The sequence below is a fragment of the Hemiscyllium ocellatum genome, chromosome 35 (assembly GCF_020745735.1).
Source record: "Hemiscyllium ocellatum isolate sHemOce1 chromosome 35, sHemOce1.pat.X.cur, whole genome shotgun sequence".
Taxonomy (NCBI): Eukaryota; Metazoa; Chordata; class Chondrichthyes; order Orectolobiformes; family Hemiscylliidae; genus Hemiscyllium; species Hemiscyllium ocellatum.
The window spans coordinates 21,787,183-21,805,057 of record NC_083435.1 but is presented as its reverse complement, the minus strand read 5'-3'; the positions used below and the strand labels follow the sequence as shown (position 1 = coordinate 21,805,057).

Sequence of the window (17,875 nt, the reverse complement as noted above, 5' to 3'; positions counted from 1 at the left end):
CATCTGTAAACCAGAATGTGGAAATCCTCTTCTCTCCCTTCAATTCCCACTCCACCCCATTCCAGCCCTTGCGGAAAAAGACTTGAGCCGCAAAAAAAAAAGGCTAGCCTGTGCCACCACCATGACTCTGTTTCACCCTCTTCCCCCCCATCTATTAGTAAGGTGGTCTGAATGTGAAAGCAGTTGCACTCCAGATACCTTACAACCCTTTGAAGATTTGTGCTGTCTGCTGATATTTTCCCCTCTGGTCACATAATGATTTGTGACTTTATTATCCTGCAGGACTGGAATGCAGCTAGTTTAGTTCTGTCACTTTTGAAGGAGGGGCAGAATGCGTGAATGGAGGTTTATCATTTTTAAACACGTCTTGTCGCATTCCAGTGAAGCCAGAGCACTGGCTTGGATGGTTTTTGTTTCCTTGTCGGCACTGATCTCATGAAACTCTTTCTTGTGTTGTCACGGAGCTGTGCAAGTGGAAATGTACTGACTACGACACAACTTGAGAATGCAAACACTGAGCTGCAAGCAGGCTGCTTCCATCTTGCTAGGCGAGGTTGGACAGGTGGGTCCTGATCCATTGGGGCTGAGAAGAATTGAGGGGTGATTTTGTTTTTATCGAAACACATCAATCCCGAAAGGATTTGATGGGGTAGGTGTGGGCAGGATGTTCCCTGTCGTGTGAGGGAGACTCGAGCCAGTTTAAAATGAAGATGGAAATGGACAACTATATTCCTGTAATGGTAACGAACCTGGAACCAACTTGATGTCGAACAGGGAAGTGAAATGATAGAGTAGACAGCTAGTTTGGTAATTTTGTCACTGTTGAGACCAGCAAATTGAATCAGGCACCAATTTTCTGACCAAGTAACTTAATGTCACTCATTGTTATTCATGTGTATGATGGCCAGCAACTTATGAGCTCGATATCACATGAATTCCCAATCAGTCACAGGTTTATGGATTATTTATGCTGCTCGCCCATTAGACTTGAGAAAATAGCATGCAGCCTTTGAACATACTGGTTTCAAAGGGTTGCTGCAATTGTCCATTAAACTAGCTGCTGAAAATTGGGACTGATGAATAAGCTGTGCAAGGACCTTTTAGAGTAATGTGGAATATCCCTCAGCCTTACTGGCTCAGAATGGGAAAAGCTTAACTGGGGTCAGGGGGTCCAGAACTCGAGGGCATAGGTTTAGGGTGAGAGGGGAAAGATATGAAAGAGACCTAAGGGGCAACCTTTTCACACAGAGGGTGGTACGTGTATGGGATGAGCTGCCAGAGGGTGTGGTGGAGGCTGGTACAATTGCAACATTTTAAGAGGTATTTAGATGGGTATATGAATTGGAAGGGTTTGGAGGGATATGGGCCGGGTGCTGCCAGGTGGGACTAGATTGGGTCAGGATATCTGGTCGGCATGGACGGGTTGGACCGAAGGGTCTGTTTCCATGCTGCACATCTCTATGTTACGCATTCCTGCAGGCAGTAAATTATTTTTTTTCTTCCTATTCCTTTTTATCCATTTAGTTCCTTACTCTAATCTTTCCTTCACTCCATTTCTCTTTCTGTAGCTGAGTTGACTCCATTCAGTCTATTCTCTGGCATGTCTTTTTCAATCCTTTAGTGTCATTGAGTCAGTCCTGATGTTCCTCCTATCTTCTCCTGCCCTGTTACATTCATTGCTGTTCACGCACGCAGCAAAGCGATAAAAAACAATGGTACAGCTGTTTTGATGTTAGGTGTAGTGCAGGAAATCACCAATGCTCCCATCTGGGAAGACAAGGGCAGCAGATATATGAAAATGCTACCAGGTGAAAGGTCCATTCCAAGCACCACTCCTCATGACTTGGAATGACTGTATATCACTGTTCCTTCAGCGTCAGACTCCTGAAACACTCTCCCAAATACCATTGTGTGGATCCCTACGCCAAATGGATAGCAGTGGTTCGATTATGGCAGCTTGCCACCATCTTAAGGGTCACTAGGGTTATGTAACAAATATTGACCTAACCAGTAACACCCATCTCCTATGAACTTAAAAAATATCATTATTAAAAATCTCGAATTGAAATCTAGCCTCCGTAATGGTGATCGTGAAATGGGAGAACATGGGGTAGGCCAATACCTAGTGGTATTATCGCCAGATTATTAATGCAGAGACCCTGTTGCCATGCCAAATGATGGAGTTTGAATCTAATAAAAATCAGTTGTTGGAAATACCCATCCAGTTTGCTAATGCCCTTTAGGGAAGGAAACTGCCATCCTTACCTGGTGTGGCTTACGTGTGACTCCAGACACATCAGCAATGTGGTTGAGTTGTAACTGCCCCTCTGGAAAAATTCAGAATGTGCAATAAACGTTGTCTTCCCATGAATGAATGAATATCAAACCATACTTTTCAGTAATGTTCTTTCGGGAAGAAATCTGCTGTCCTTACTTTGTCTTGTGTACGTATGTGAAATGGCACCAGCAAACCACCCAGTTCAAGGGCAATTACATTGAATTGCCTCACTTGCCATAAAGTAACTGGGATGACTTTGATGAGATTACTTTTTACCAGAGAGAAGAAACAGCACTTAATCTCAGCCCCTGAATGGCTTTCCAGAGAACATATGGACTGGGTTTATCTTTTCTGTGTGCTCTCTCTTTGCTCTTGGGCAACTTGGAGAAGCGTGGTGGTTCAGTGGTTAGCACTGCTGCCTCACGGCGCCAGGGACCTGGGTTCGATCCCAGTCTCAGGCAACTGTCTGTGTGGAGTTTGCACATTCTCCCCGTGGCTACATTGGTTCCCTCCGGGTGCTCTGCTTTCCTCTCACAGTACACAGTTGGGTAGACTGGCTATTTCAAATTGCCCACAGTGTCTGGGGAAGTGCAAGCTAGGTGCATTAGCTGTGGGAAATGCAGCACTAAGGTGGGTCTGGTTGGGACGCTCTTAGGAGGGTTGGTAAGGATGCCTGATGGGCCAAATTGCCTGTCTCCCACACTGCAGGGATTCCATGATACAGGAGCAGGAGACCAGAGAACAATTAGTAAACTGAGGAAGCTAGGCAGGGTGTTGCTATGTGGCTTTTGGCTTTTCCACTCTGGTTGTGACCATCTGCAACATGGGATAACAAAGCCATGGATGCATTTCACCCATGAAAGTTCAACATCTAGCATCTGCCTTCCAGAAGTATTAGGTCAAGGATATGTCTGTGTGTTTGTGTTTTTGTGGGGAGTGGTGTGGGGAAATTTTGTGGATTCCTAGTTTAGGAATCTTATCCGTGTTAAGAATAACGAATTGAGATGAGTTCAGAACCCATGTTTCTAGCATGGTAGTTCGATGACACTCATCAATACTAATGTGTACGATGTCTGGCAACTTGTGAGTGAGATGGATGTCCTAAGAATCCACAATCGGTCACAAGTTGACGGATTCTTTGCAATGCTGGCCCATTAGACTCATAAAAAATGACTGACAGTCATCGAACGCATATGTTTCACAGAGTTTTCTAATCAACCTGTTCAGAGATGTTATGACACACTTCCAGGCCTGGTGGGATCTAAACCTCCTGACTTACAGGTATGGACACTACCATTGCCCCATGAAAGCCCCACTCCATGAGTTTCAAAAGGTTGTTGCAACTACTGCTGCTGAAAGGTAGGTCTGTGCGAAGAGTTCTGGGAAATGCTCATCAACCTCACCAGCCCAGTTTGAACTCTGAAGGCATTAGAGTCATAGAGATATACGGCATGGAAACAGACCCTTTGGTCCAATTCCACCATGCTGATCAGATATTTGCCCCATATCTCTCCAAACCCTTCCTATGCATATACCCATCCAGATGCCTTTTCAATGTTGTAATTGTACCAGCCTCCACCACTTCCTCTGGCAGCTTATTCCATACATGCACCATCCTCTGCATGAAAAAGTCGCCTCTTACGTCCCTCTCACCTTAAACCTATACTGCCTAGTTTTGGACTGCCCCACCCCAGGGAAAAAGACCTTGTCTACTTATCCTATCCATGCCCGTCGTGATTTTTATAAACCTCTATAAAGGTGACCCCCCTCAGCCTCCAACCTGTTCAGCCTCCCCCTTTAGTTCAAACCCTTCAACCCTGGCAACATCCTTATAAATCTTTCCTGAACCCTTTCAAGTTTCACAGCATCCTTGTTGCTAGGGATTTCATTTTTTTCTACCTATTCCTTTTTCATCCCCTTAATCCCTGCATTCCCTGTCTCTTTCTGTAGCTGACTCGACCCTTCCCATCCACTTGGTTCCCATCTCCTTCTAAATCCATCAATATCATCAGGTCCACCCTGTCTTTCCTCATACTCCTTATGTGTGGCAGGATTCTGCTCCAATATGATGTGGGCCAATGTTTGTGAGGGGCTGGGAAGAAGGGAATGTGTAAGGAGGGTAGTCACTTGCTGTCTGCTGCTGCTACACCCTCACAGATATTCACATTTCCAAGGAAGAACTGCACTGTGATCAACACTGACTTTGCCTCTGGCTCCAATGGAATGAACAATATCCTGCCAAACAGCTTCTTGCTTTATTTTGGTTGCAGGAAATTATTTACTGCCTGTGCCGTTAGCGAGACCTGGTTGTTCCAGTTGCTACAGGTACTCGGCTCAGAGGGAACCGGAGAACCGCAGAATGTACAAACCCGTCTCTACCTGAGGTTTGATCATGTTACAGGAACAAATCAGAGAATGTGCTGAGAAATGGCAACGAATCGTTTGAACTGTTTGAAAAGCGATCTGGAGATAAAAAGCTGGTGTCAGTGGGAGTGGCCAGGCCCGGAGCACAGAGACGTGCGGTCGGGGTCGGGGATTCGTTCTGTTGAGCCTATGATACCTCTTGGCGAGGGCTTGGTCTCATTGGCTTGGTCCTTCCTTGCAGTGCAACAAAACATTCCATTTTTGAGTGCGTGGCTTTTAGATTTCCCTCGCCCCTCCCATTCACCTGCTCAGAGAGATTAGTATACATCTCTGGAGCAGGTGGGACTGGAAATGGGGCCTCCTTATTCAAAGATTAGGACACTACCATGATGCCACATGATGCCCCCAAGATTGTGCCATGTGTATTTTCTGATAATCTGTTCAGACATAACATGACGCACCTCTGAAGCAGATAGGACCTCAACTCGGACTTCCTGGCTCACCGGTCGGGTCAAAAATGGCCTCATGGTGTTATTGCTAGACTATTAATCCAACAATCTAGGTAATAATAGGTTTGAATCCTATCATGGCAGGTGGTGAAGTTTTAATTTAATGAAAAAAATCAGGAATTGAGAGTCTAATGATGTTTCTCGGTTATCAGAAAAGCCCAAGTGGTCCGTTAATGTCCTTTCGGGATGGAAATGTCATCCTTACTGGGTCTGGACGACATGGGACTCCAGAACCACAGCAATGTGGTTGACTCTTGCAGATAGGAATGGGCAATAAACACTTGTCTAGCCAGCAACGCCCTGTTCCTGTTAACTAAATGTTCAAAAACTACCACTGCGTCACAACCGCGGCAGAGGTTGTACCATATTACTGTACGCAAGTAATCTAATCCACACTGTAAGTAATCTAATCTAATATTAGATTGGTTTAGACATTGAACACTTGATGGTCTGTATGGACCCAGCTTTACCACAACAATCCCATCTGCTATTCACAGATTTAACACCATTGCAAGCACACAGTCTGATGGTTCATCTGAAATATGGCATTAGTGTTGCCAACTCTGCTTGAGTGTATGCCTGGAGGTTTCATCACGCAGTCTCGTGCATAATATATGTTTTTCTTTTTAGGGGCACTAAACTGAGACAGTAGTCTGACATCTATTAATCCAAAGACCCAGGTAATGTCCTGTAATCCTGCCAAGGCAGATCGTGAAGTTTTAATTTAAATACGAAACCTGGAATTAAGAGTCTGATTATGATTGTCTGAAAAGCTTCACTAATGTCCTTTAAGGAAAGGAAACTATCACCCTTACTTGGTCTGGCCTATATGTGACTCCAGAATCCAAGATGGCTGACTCTTAAATAATTAACTGAAAGACCAAAACTAAATTAACTGAAACACCAGGAAGGTTTTGCAACTCATAAAGCGAGTACTGCTTATTTCTTTTCCTAAGTTGCGTGACACGATGTTGCTTTCCAAAATGGAGAGGGAGGATTTGTGACTTTTGTGAAATTTATGTCGGTTTGACTGTCAGAGCATACACCCAGAGAGGAACTGTACCATGTTTTGATGAATCAAACTTTTGTTTAATATTTAAAAACATTGATGGCTCATTTTGCGAAGGAAGCCAGCTCTCTGTGGAAAGAGGAGCCTGACAAGGATTGAAGGACCTCCCACCTTTAAAAAGTTCATATCGAAAAGAAATTAACAGAACAAAGCCGAGAAATATAAATATATAACATGAAAGATGATTGTGTTATATGCAACATGCAAAGTGTACACAATGACTGCACAGTAAATTAAGAGGCGGGGGGAGCAGTGTGGGACTGGAATTGGGCGTACCTTCCCCAGTTAAGGCTACACTTTGCAAATGGAAGAAGTATTGTTCGCCTGGGGCCAAGAATCTATTGTGAACCAAAAACAGTTCACTATGGGCTAGGTGTACCTTGTGTGACACCCCCCCAGATGTACCTCACCCTGTGTCAGGTGTCCTTTTGGTTATGTCCCTGCTGTGCCTGTGCCCACCTCTCCTTCTCTTTTGAACTGTATCGTTTAAGAATTGGGTTGAGTAGTAATTTCTGGCAGCCATTTACAAAGTCAGACCAAATCCTCCTGCCCTCTTGTCTGAGGGCAAAGGTATCTATCGCTGAGATGCACTGGCCCCCTTCAGTTGCAAATCTACTCCCCTCCCCCACCCACCTTGTAGAGTTGGGCAATGGACAGATTGGTGACAGAGGGTGGATTGAGTTGGGAGGGCGAGGGTGTTGGGGATGGCGGTCTGAAGGAACATCACTGCTGAGTTTGGTTTCATCTGCAAGTAAGTTTAGCCACTGGGCTGAGATCAGGGACAGGATTTACTTCTATTAATTTGTGGGATGTGGGGCGTTATTGGCTGGGCCCAGCGTTTATTACCTGACCCTAGTTGCCCCTTTGAGAAGGTGGTGGTGAGCTACCTTCTTGAACCGCTGCAGCCCATCTGCTGTGAGTTGACCCACAATGCCTTCAGGGAGGGAATTCCAGGATGTTGACCCAGCGACAGTGAAGGAACGGCGATATATTTCCAAGTCAGGGTAATGATTGGCTTGGAGGGGAACTTTCAGGTGATGGTGTTCCCATGTATCTGCTGCCCTTGTCCTTCTAGATGGAGATGGTTGTGGGTTTGGAAAGCGCTCCCTGAGGATCTTTGGTGTATTTTTGCTGTGCATTTTGAACACTGCTGCTACTGAGTGTCGGTGGGGGAGGGAGTGGATGCTTGTGGATGTGATGCCAATCAAATGGGTGGCTTTTGTCCTGAATGGTGTCAAGCTTTCTGAATGTTGTTGGGGCTGCACCCATCCAGGCACATGGGGAGTATTCCATCACCCTCCTGACTCACACTTGGCTGCTGTTTCTCTTAGCTAATGCGAGGCTTCCTGAGACCATGGGTAATGCTATGGTTTCACTTGTCCAGGCTGAGTTAGCTGAGCCAGAACAACCTGCTGACCTTTCTGGTTTGGAATGGCTCGGTTGGCCACTCACCATAAGTACAGCATGATACTTCTCCCCCATCCCCCCAGCCAGCCCCATCCCCACCTCCTTGGAGAGAGTCACCAAGAAGGTCTGGAAACATTCTGCGATTCCCGGTGGGCCGGAGATGTATGGACGCTCGTTGCCATGAGTCTGAGGCGATGGAGAAACAAAACCATTGAACGAACCAGAAAGCAATGTCCGACGTGACTCACAAGTTGTGTCTTTGGCTTTTGCGGGTTAGGTTTTCTGAAGCAGCTGAGGAGTCCACCTCTCCAGGAGTCCCCTACATGGGCACTTGTTATTGATGCTCATTGAATCATTTAAATGGTTGTATCTTCTCAGTTCAGTTTCCAGGTTCCATATCCTCTCTTGCCGAGAGCGTCCACCGAGAAACTGCCTGACACTGCCTTGTGCCAAACCTGTTCTAACTCCTCCACCTCTGAAACTCTCACCTACGACTCTCTATTCTCTGGATTTTGGCTATTGCCGATTCCCTCCTGCCCAGCATCCATCATCCGTAGCTCATCCAAACCGTCTTAACGCGTTTCAAATCCTGCTCACTCCCAACCACTTGCTGACTTCTTCCTGAGAATATGACAGTGCCTCACATACAGGATTTATGGCTTTTTCGTTTTAATTCCCGCCCCCCCCACAGCAACCTCGCCTATTTCCAATCTTTGTCATCTCGTCCAGTGCCACAGAACTAGGAGATCGCTGCACACCTTCCATTTCCATTTCTGTGTTCACGACTCCGCCATTTAAATCCTAATTTCTGGAAGGCCTTATCCAATAACGGCATAATTTCATGTCCTGCAAGATGCGCCACTTTGAAGAGGTTTTTGGTTACACACGAATTGGGAGCTGGTGTGGGCCGCTGTCTGCCCCTTTCACAAGTCCGAGAGGAGGGGGGGTGGGGGTGGAATCTGTTTGTGGACTCACCTCCACATCCCCGCCTATCCCAGGGGCTCCGTTGGTTAGCTGCCCGAGGATCTCTCGACCTGCCTCGCGGACGAGACACTGCTTGACCGTTCACTGGTGAAATTGCCTCGGGATGGTCCACGGGCATCAAGGGGCGATATCCGAATGCAGATCGGCCTCCTGGCGATCGCCGAACAAAGTCGAAGACTTGTCCTCAGAGTCACTGGATGGAGAGCTCCAAGCGAGGTGCCAGCAGCCAACAGGACCCAGGAATGTTCGAAAATGGGGAAGGCAAAGTTCAGTTTTGTCCTTGGATTGGGTTGGGTAGGGGAGGAGTGTGAAGAGGCACTAGGACCTGGCTTCTGACCGTGCAAGTCTTTTACGACTTTGTGTTAAGTGAAGTTCTAAATGATACAAAAAACTGAGGAGATGCTGGAAACGTGCAGCAAAAAAAAACAGAGACGTCCTGGCAAAGCTCAGCAGCATCAGAGTGACCCTATCTTAGGACAGGACTCATCCTATTAACTCTTGTTTTCTCTCCCCACAGACACGACTGAGTTTCTCCAGTTTCTGTGCCTTTGTTTTGTTTTGGATTCCCAGCATTGGCTGTTCTGTGTTTCAGATGTTCTCCCCTGACCAACCTGTTCGGAGATGCTTTTGCACGCACGGTGGCTCAGTGATTAACACTGCTGCCTCACAGCGCCCGGGTCCCACGTTCGATTCTAGCCTCGGGTGACTGTCTGTTTTGGTGTGCTCCGGTTTCCTCCCGCAGTCCAAAAATGTGCAGGTTATGGTGGATTGGCCATGGTAAACTTTCCCATAGTGTCTCAGGGATGTGCGGGTTAGGTGATTTGCCGTGGTAAACTGTCCCGTAGTATCCAGGGATGTGTACGTTAGGTGGGTTGGCCATGGTATCGTGTCCAGAGATGCGCAGGCTAGGTGGATTGGCAATAGTAAATTTACAGGGTTACAGGGATGGGGAGGGTTATAGGGACAGGGTAGGGTGACAGGGATAGGTAGGGGCGGGGTCTGGATGGGATGCTCTTTGGAGCAGGACCTGATGGGCTGAATGTCCTCTTCCTGCCCTGTAGGGGATTCCACGAACTTCTACGACCTGAAGCCACCTACATGTGGCAGTGCAGCACCACCTGTCCCTCAGGTTTCTGTAAAAGGTATTTTGAGTGTGTGTGTGTCTGTGTGACACGCGTGTGTGTGTCTGTGTGCATGCACATGTGTGTGACTGTGTATGCGTGTGCGCGTGTCTGTGTGACACGCATGTGTGTGTGTGTGTCTGTGTGCATGTGTATGAGTGTGTGTGTGGCTGTCTGCCTGTGTGTGTGTCTGTCAATAATGTGTGTGCGCGTGCGCACGCACATGTAATCTGTTTATGCGTGTGTCTGTCTATATGTCTGTGTGCATACAAGTGTGTGCACACGTGTGTCTGTGTGTGTGCACATGTGTGTCTGTGTGTGTCTGAATGCACGTGTGTGTCTGTGTGGCTGCCTGTCTGTGTGTGTATGTCTGTCAATAATGTGTGTGTGTGCGCGCGCGCAGATGTGCATCTGTTTATGCATGACTGTGTGTGTCTGTCTATGTTGGTGTGTGCGTGTCTGTGTCTGTGTGTATTTGCGTCTGTCTGTGTCTGTGTGTGTGTGCCTGTGTGTGTTTGTGTCTGTCTGTGTATGTGTGTGCCTGTGTCTGTCTGTGTCTGTGTGTGTGTGTGCCTGTGTCTCTCTGTGTCTGTGTGTGTGTGCATCTGTGTGTGAGAGAGCGAGAGAAAGGGAGATTGGCACCGCTCAGGAAAGCAGTGAGGGGATGGGTTGTGTGTTGGGGAGAGGGACCTAGGGGCGCTGGGTGGTGCCGTTCCGGCCGCTGGGGCCCGCGCCGGCGATGCTGCGGGTGGGCACAATGACGAAGAGGAAGATGCCGGAGAGCACCAGCGCCACGGTGAAGATGAGTACGAAGCCGATGGCCACGTAGTAGCAGCTGCTGGAGCGGAAGGGCAGCCAGGCGAGGGTCCGTGGCGGGGTGTCCGAGCTGCTGCGGTGAGCCGGCTGCCCCACGTCCAGGCTCAGGCTGACGCTGCTGAGCTGCGTCGGCTTGAGGAAGGAGCTGGGCTCCGGGCCGCTGGTGGTGGTGTAGAGCCTGCCCTTGTCGCGGCTGAACCGGATGGACGGAACGCTGCGCATCCCGGAGGGCAGGCGCCGCAGCACCGCCAGGTTGTTGTCTAGCGCTGGCAGCCCCTTGCCCGAGGGCAGCGGCGTGAGGCGCCGGCACAGCGGGCAGCTGACCGAGCTCACCGTCTCCGAGCTGACGTTGATCCTCGCCAGGCACTCCAGGCAGAAGGTGTGGCCGCATGCCAGCAGCTTGGGCAGCTTGAAGACGTTGTCGAAGCCGCTGAAGCAGATGTCGCACTCCAGCTCGCACGCCCCCGGGCAGGAGCCGCTCTCGGCCGGGCTGGGGTCCTCGCCGTCCGGCTCTGACCTCTCCGCCCCCTCGCCCGTGTTATCTGTGTGCAAAAACACAGCCGTCAGTCCCGGCGACTCTGCGGTCCCCGAAGCTCTGGGCTAGGGGGCCCATCCGCATGTCCCACAGTGCCGCAGAGGTGTGCATCTCTGATAATGCCCCCACCTCTGGGCTAGGGGCCCATCCACATGTCCCACAGTGCCGCAGAGGTGTGCATCTCTGATAATGCCCCCACCTCTGGGCTAGGGGCCCATCCGCATGTCCCACAGTGCCGCAGAGGTGTGCATCTCTGATAATGCCTCCACCTCTGGGCTAGGGGCCCATCTGCATGTCCCACAGTGCCGCAGAGATGTGTAACTCTGGTAGTGTCCCTACCTCTGGACCAGGAGACTCAGCCTCAGGCCCTAGCAGCTCTCGAGATGTGTATCTCTGAGCAGGTAAATTAGGAGGGAGGGGTGCCATTGAGACTACTAACGTCGGGCTCAGTACAGTAATAGTGTCCCTACCTCTGGGCCAGGACACACGGCTTCAAGTCCCAAGTGCTACAGAATGGGTTGATTGGGAAGGTGGGTGCTGACATCTAGAGTACCAGCATTGGGCCCTTGTAGTGGAGCAGTAGTGTCCTTACTTCTGGACCAGGAGAACAGAGTTGCAGAGGATCGTGGAGCCAGAGGATATGATAGAGATAGGGATGGACAAGGCCATGTAGGGATCTGAATTTTAAAATCAAGATGTTGCCTGACTGGGAGACGATAAAGGCCAATGGGGCTGGGGTGAGTTAAAATGTAGACAGTACAACATTGGATAACTTTGGGTTTACAGAAGCTAGGAAATGGGAATCCATCCAAGAAAGAGTTAGAATAGTTAAGTCGAGAAGTGACAAAAGCACGGATTGAGGGACTCAGCACCAGGTACATTGAGATGGAGGGGGCAGGGAGATGTTGAGTGATGTCGCGGGGTGGAGACTGGCAAATCTTAATGATGGCACATTCATTAAGTGAAAAGCTTATGTCCAGGTCAAACATGTGGCCAAGGTTGTGAACAGACTGACCAGGAACAGCGCTGGAGTTCTATCTGTATCCATCATAATCTGCTCCACATTTACCCTCAGACCCCCTTCTTTAAAGAGAATACCTGCTTCGCCAGCCTAACCTTGTTCCGGAGATTTCTGGAACGATGCTGCTAAATTTCCTCTGCACCCACTCTAGAACCCCCAGACTCTTCCTAAAGTCCGGTGACCAGAACAGGGTGCGATATTGTGACGTTAAGCACAGCTTTATAAAAGTCTGTCCTGACGTCGCCACTTTGGGATTCAATAGGTCGACTTACGTCGCTCAAGATAGCATATGCTTTGCCAACTAGCCTCTCAATACATCCCGCCATCTTCAAAGATCAGCACACGTGCCCCTACACCCCTGTGCCCCTTATGGATTCTTGAGTAGTCAATCTCTTCTGCGAGAATGCATCATCCCTCTTTCTATCATCCTCAACTCCACCTGCCACTCGTCTGCCATTCTGCCAGCCTAACTGTGAACCGGGGACATTTGATTGCTATCACCTTCCCTATCGTCAACGAATATAGAAATATTACTCCAAAATCCAAGTCAATTTTTATGTATCAAATAAAGCTGTTGTCTCACAGCTGAATCTTGGGGCACACCAATGTCTACCGTGTAGCCCAGCTTGAAGGCACAATCACACACAGGATTCTGGGTAATCCAAGATGGAGGACGGGAAAAATTTCTGGCTGTAACAGCTGCTCCTTTCTTTGAGGTACTTTTGGAGGTGGAGGTGATTTCCTTGAATTCCAGGAGCAGCAATTACTGTTTTATATGCTGTTGCATTGGTTTGGAACTTTGGGGGAAAAAAAAAGTCAAAACAACTGCAGTTTTAAAAGGGAGAAGAGCAGACAAAGGAAGCACATGTTGAGGACAGTGCAGGAGAGAGAGCGAGAGAGAGAGAGAACCTACACAGCTACTGCCTTTGCTGTTTTGAATTCATGTATCGCTGGACATCTGCAAACAGTGAAATTATAGGGTAAATAGGAAAAGTCTTTTCCCTGGGGTCGGGGAGTCCAGAACTAGAGGGCATAGGTTTGGGGTGAGAGGGGAAAGATATAAAAGAGACCGAAGGGGCAACTTTTTCACACAGGCAGTGGTATATGTATGGAATAAGCTGCCAGAGGATGTGGTGGACGCTGGTACAATTGCAACATTTAAGAGGCATTTGGATGGATATATGAATAGGAAGGGTTTGGAGGGATATGGGCCAGGTCTGGCAGGTGAGACTAGATTGGGTTGGGATATCTGGTTGGCATGGATGGGATGGACCGAAGGGTCTGTTTCCATGCTGTACATCTCTATGACTCTATGACACACAACCGTATAATTGTAAGATGCAGGAGCAGATCTTGGCCATTTAGCCCTTCAGGTCTGCTTCACCATTCAATGGCAGATCTGGTAATCTGCAAATCCATTATCCAGCCTCTAACTCTGGATTTCCTCACTGGTTTAAAAACTGTGCCTATCTCGGCCTTGAATATTGCTCAAGGACCCAGCTCTGACAGCCCCGTACAGTACATATTTCCACAGAGTCATTGACTTCTGACATAAGAAATGTGTCCTCATCTCTGTCTTAAACGTGTGAGCCATTATTCTGAAATGATGCCCTCTGATCCTGGACACTGCCAGAAGGGGAAACAACCTCTCCACATCTACCCTATCAAAACCCCGGGAATCTAATTTGTTTCAGTAAGGTCACCTGTCATTCTTCTACAACCCACTCAACCTCTCATAAGACAGTTCCTCCGTAACTAGGATCACCATACTTGACAAATCCACACTGGCTATCCTCCGCTAACTCAAGTCCATACCAAGTGACTGTTGATATTTTACCTGGCTCTTGTTTCCAACACCTCAAGCACCACTGATGTTGGACTGGCTAACCTATGGTTACTAGGATTGTTTTTATGAATAAAAACATTGTACTCATCCCCAGTTCTCCCCCCATTATTAGAAAATTATAGCAAGCCTTTCTGCACTCCACCCTCACCTCCTTTTATAATCTGGCACACAGCCATCCTGACCACAAGACTTATCCACTCCATATATAGGCAGCCTTTCCAGTGTATCCTGTTGATCAATTTTTACTCCATTATTAATTTACCAATCATACATCATTAGCATTCTCTTCCTTAGGAAACACTGGTGCAATTACTCATTATATACTGTCACCCTGTCTTACACCTCCAAGTTTGTGTTACTATCTTTGTCTCCTAACTACATGCTTGCTATTACATGGAAGTTTTTGCATTTGCATTCATAGGATTACAGAACCCTTACAGTGTTGAAACAGGCCATTAGGCCCAACAAATCCATACTGACCCTCCGAAGAGTAACCCGCCCAGAACCAATCCCCTACTCTATTACTGTATATTTACTCGGACTAACGCACCTAACCCACACACTCCTGGACACTATGGACAGTTTAGCATGGCCAATTCATCTAACCTGCACATCTTTGGATTCTGAGGGAAAATCAGAACACCCCCAGGAAATGCATACAGACACCGGAAGAATGTGGAACCACCATATTCATGTCCCTGCGCTGTAGGATTCTGGGATTCTTGGTGTTACAGTAAAAGGAAAGGAAACAATGGAGAACATTGTTAAAGAAATGTTTCAAAACATCCTTGTGTGTGCAAATAAAACCGAACCTGAAGGTAATCCAAACTACACCTGGGTGGACAAGATTCCCAGATAAAATGGGACTTTCTGACAAGTCATTATTTGCACAATGGGTTGGCATGTCGGATATTGAATAGTGAACCACAGAATGGTTAGCCTGAGCTATCAGCAAGCTTGCTTTGAAAGGGTGTGGAGAGTCAATTAAATTAGCACCTCGCACGAAATGGCTAGATTTTGTGGTGCCGGTCCATAAAGTACCCGTGTTCAGATTTGGAGTGCTACGCTGGGTGTTGAAACAGTGCCCTTGAGGCAATTAACGGGTGTAAAGCAGCTGTATATATGCAGGTTGATCTTGCTGCTACAGAGCCACTGCCCATAAGCCTGTCACCTATGGTACCCAGGTCCACCACCAATCCAGGATAGCGGTGCAATGGAGGCAGCCCTGATAAAGTGGACTCTTCCAAAAGAATGAGGCGCTTACTGAGAGTCTCTTCCAAGGACCCTTGTGAAAGATAAATGGGTGCCCCTCAAAACCACAGTCACTCTCAAAGTGACAATCAACCCAAGCTTCCAATGCTGATCACCCCACAGTCATTGGATCCACTGGTTTCAGGGCATGTATCGCCCCACTCTCAATGCTTATATCAGAGTCTGCATCACCCCACCGTCACTATCTACTCTCTTAAAACAGGAAGTCGGAAATAATAACGAAAGAGCCCCTTCTGGGGCACTGAACTGAAATAAAACGCAAATCAGCAGTCAAATGGAAAGACATAGAATGAAACAGAAACTTACTACTCTAAGATAACACTGTCTGAGTTGGTTAAAGGGTCCTGCGATGCCCACTGGTCTGTAAAGGTTTTGACTGTGCTGGTGAGCACTACACGCTCCCTCCTGAGGGACCCCAGAAGTGGACGTAACTGGGAAAGAGGGGCAGACAGTGAGGAATGACGAGCCCCTCTGCCCAGACCTGTGGATGGCCACCTTGGACAGACCCAGGAGGAGGCCCCCCTCCAAATCGTCCTCCCCTTGCCTCCACCGGGTGCCCAGGGATGAGGAGCGCATAACCAAAGTTTGAGGAGCAGCCCCTTCGCTGACACTGTCTATGGTTCTGTAAACCTCCCCTCCCCCCACCCCACCCCTCCACTGTCACTTTCTCTGCCAAAGGGATTCCATACAGGCAGGCACTGGCTGTGCTGATATCAGGGTGGATCTTGATCACTCTCTGTGCTGGCACTGGGACCTACATCACCCCATTGTCACTGACCCTGCTGTTGTCGGGTTTGAATTGCACGGACACACAATAGGCAGCTTGAATACACGGGACGCGTGCTCATGAAGTGTAGTAATTCATAGAGTGCACTGTCACTGCCTCTATCAATGGGTCATATGTGCGTTTTTGAGCGGTCAGTGATACTGGGAATAAAGTAGGAGGAAGAATTTCCATTTCATACCGTTTTTCCTCATTTACAGGCACTTCTCTCACCCACAACGTTTGGAAATGGATTGAACAATGATGTGCTGACTGTTTTAAAAGTTCATTCCTGAGGGTGTTGCTGACTAGGCCAGCATTTACTGTCCCACCTCTAATTGCCCATTTACAGTTAAGAGTCAACCACTTTACCCTGGGTCTGGAGCCACACATAGGCCAGATCAGATAAGCGTTAGAGTGGTGCTGGAAAAGCACAGCAGGTCAGGTAGCATCCAAGGGGCAGGAAAATCGATGTTTCAGGCACAGGCCCTTCATCAGGAATACTTTTGCCCGAAACGTCGATTTTCCTGCTCCTCGGATGCTCCCTGACCTGCTGTGCTTTTCCAGCACCACTCTAATCTTGACTCTGGTTTCCAGCATCTGCAGTCCCTGTTTTTAACCTAGATCAGATGAGCATGGCAGTTTCCATTCCTAAAGGAAGCAGGTGGGTTTTTCCCAACGATCCAACAATGGATTCACGGTCATTCATTAGACTCTTAGTTCAAGATTTTTAAAAATTGAATTCAGGGCAGAGGATAGTACTGCCAGTGTGATACAGCTAGTACAGGCACTTGCTGTCAGTGCGATACAACTAGTACAGGATCTAGCTGTCAGTGTGATACAGCTAGTACTGGAAAGTGCTGTCAATATGATACAGCTACTACAGGCACTTGCTGTCAGTGTGATACAATTTGTACATGAACTTGCTATCAGTGTGACACAGCTAGTACAGGCACTTACTGTCAGTGTGACACAGCTAGTACAGGCACTTACTGTCAGTGTGATACAGCTAGTACAGGCACTTACTGTCAGTGTGATACAGCTAGTACAGGCAATTGCGGTCAGTGTCATACAGCTAGTACAGGCACTTGCTGTCAGTGTGACACAGCTAGTACAGGAACATGCTGTCAGTGTGATGCAGCTCGTACAGGAAATTGTGGTCAGAGTGATACAGCTAGTACAGGAAATTGCAGTCAGTGTCATACAGCTAGAACAGGCACTTGCTGTCAGTGTGACACAGCAAATACAGGCACTTGCTGTCAGTGTGATACAGCTAGTACAGGAACTTGCTGTCAGTGTGACACAACTCATACCGGAACTTGCTGCCAGTGCAGTACAGCTAGTACAGGCACTTACTGTCAGTGTAATACAGCTAGTACAGGCACTTACTGTCAGTACGATATAGCTTGTATACAAAATTGCTGTCAGTGTGATACAGCTAGTACAGGAGCTTGCTGTCAGTGTGATACAGATAGTACAGGAACTTGCTGTCTGTGTGACACAGCTAGTACAGGAACGTTCTGTCAGTGTGATGCAGCTAGTACAGGAACTTGCTGTCAGTGTGACACAGCTAGTACAGGAACTTGCTGTCAGTGTAATACAGCTAGTACAGGCACTTACTGTCAGTGCGATATCGCTACTATACAAAATTGCTGTCAGTGTGATAAAGCTATTATAGGAGCTTGCTGTCAGTGTGACACAGCTAGTACATGAACTTGCTGTCAATGTGATGCAGCTAGTAAAGGAACTTGCTGTCAGTGTGATACGGCTAGTACAGGCACTTGCTATCAGTGTAATACAGCTGATACAGGAATATGCTGTCAGTGTGATACAGCTAGTACAGGCACTTACTGTCAGTGCAATACAGCTAGTACACAAAAATTCCTGTCA

General features: G+C 47.9%; 1 protein-coding gene across 1 annotated transcript in view; it reads right to left on the bottom strand.

Moving 5' to 3' along the window:
* Positions 1-6,218: 6,218 nt before the first annotated feature.
* The window catches only part of LOC132832820 (RING finger protein 225-like), a 29,120-nt gene continuing 17,463 nt past the window's right edge, over positions 6,219-17,875 (bottom strand). Inside the window, exon 2 of the mRNA XM_060850985.1 lies at positions 6,219-11,090. Coding sequence (XP_060706968.1) covers positions 10,423-11,090 — 668 coding nt within the window. The 3' untranslated portion in view covers positions 6,219-10,422. The remainder of the gene's footprint in view (positions 11,091-17,875) is intronic.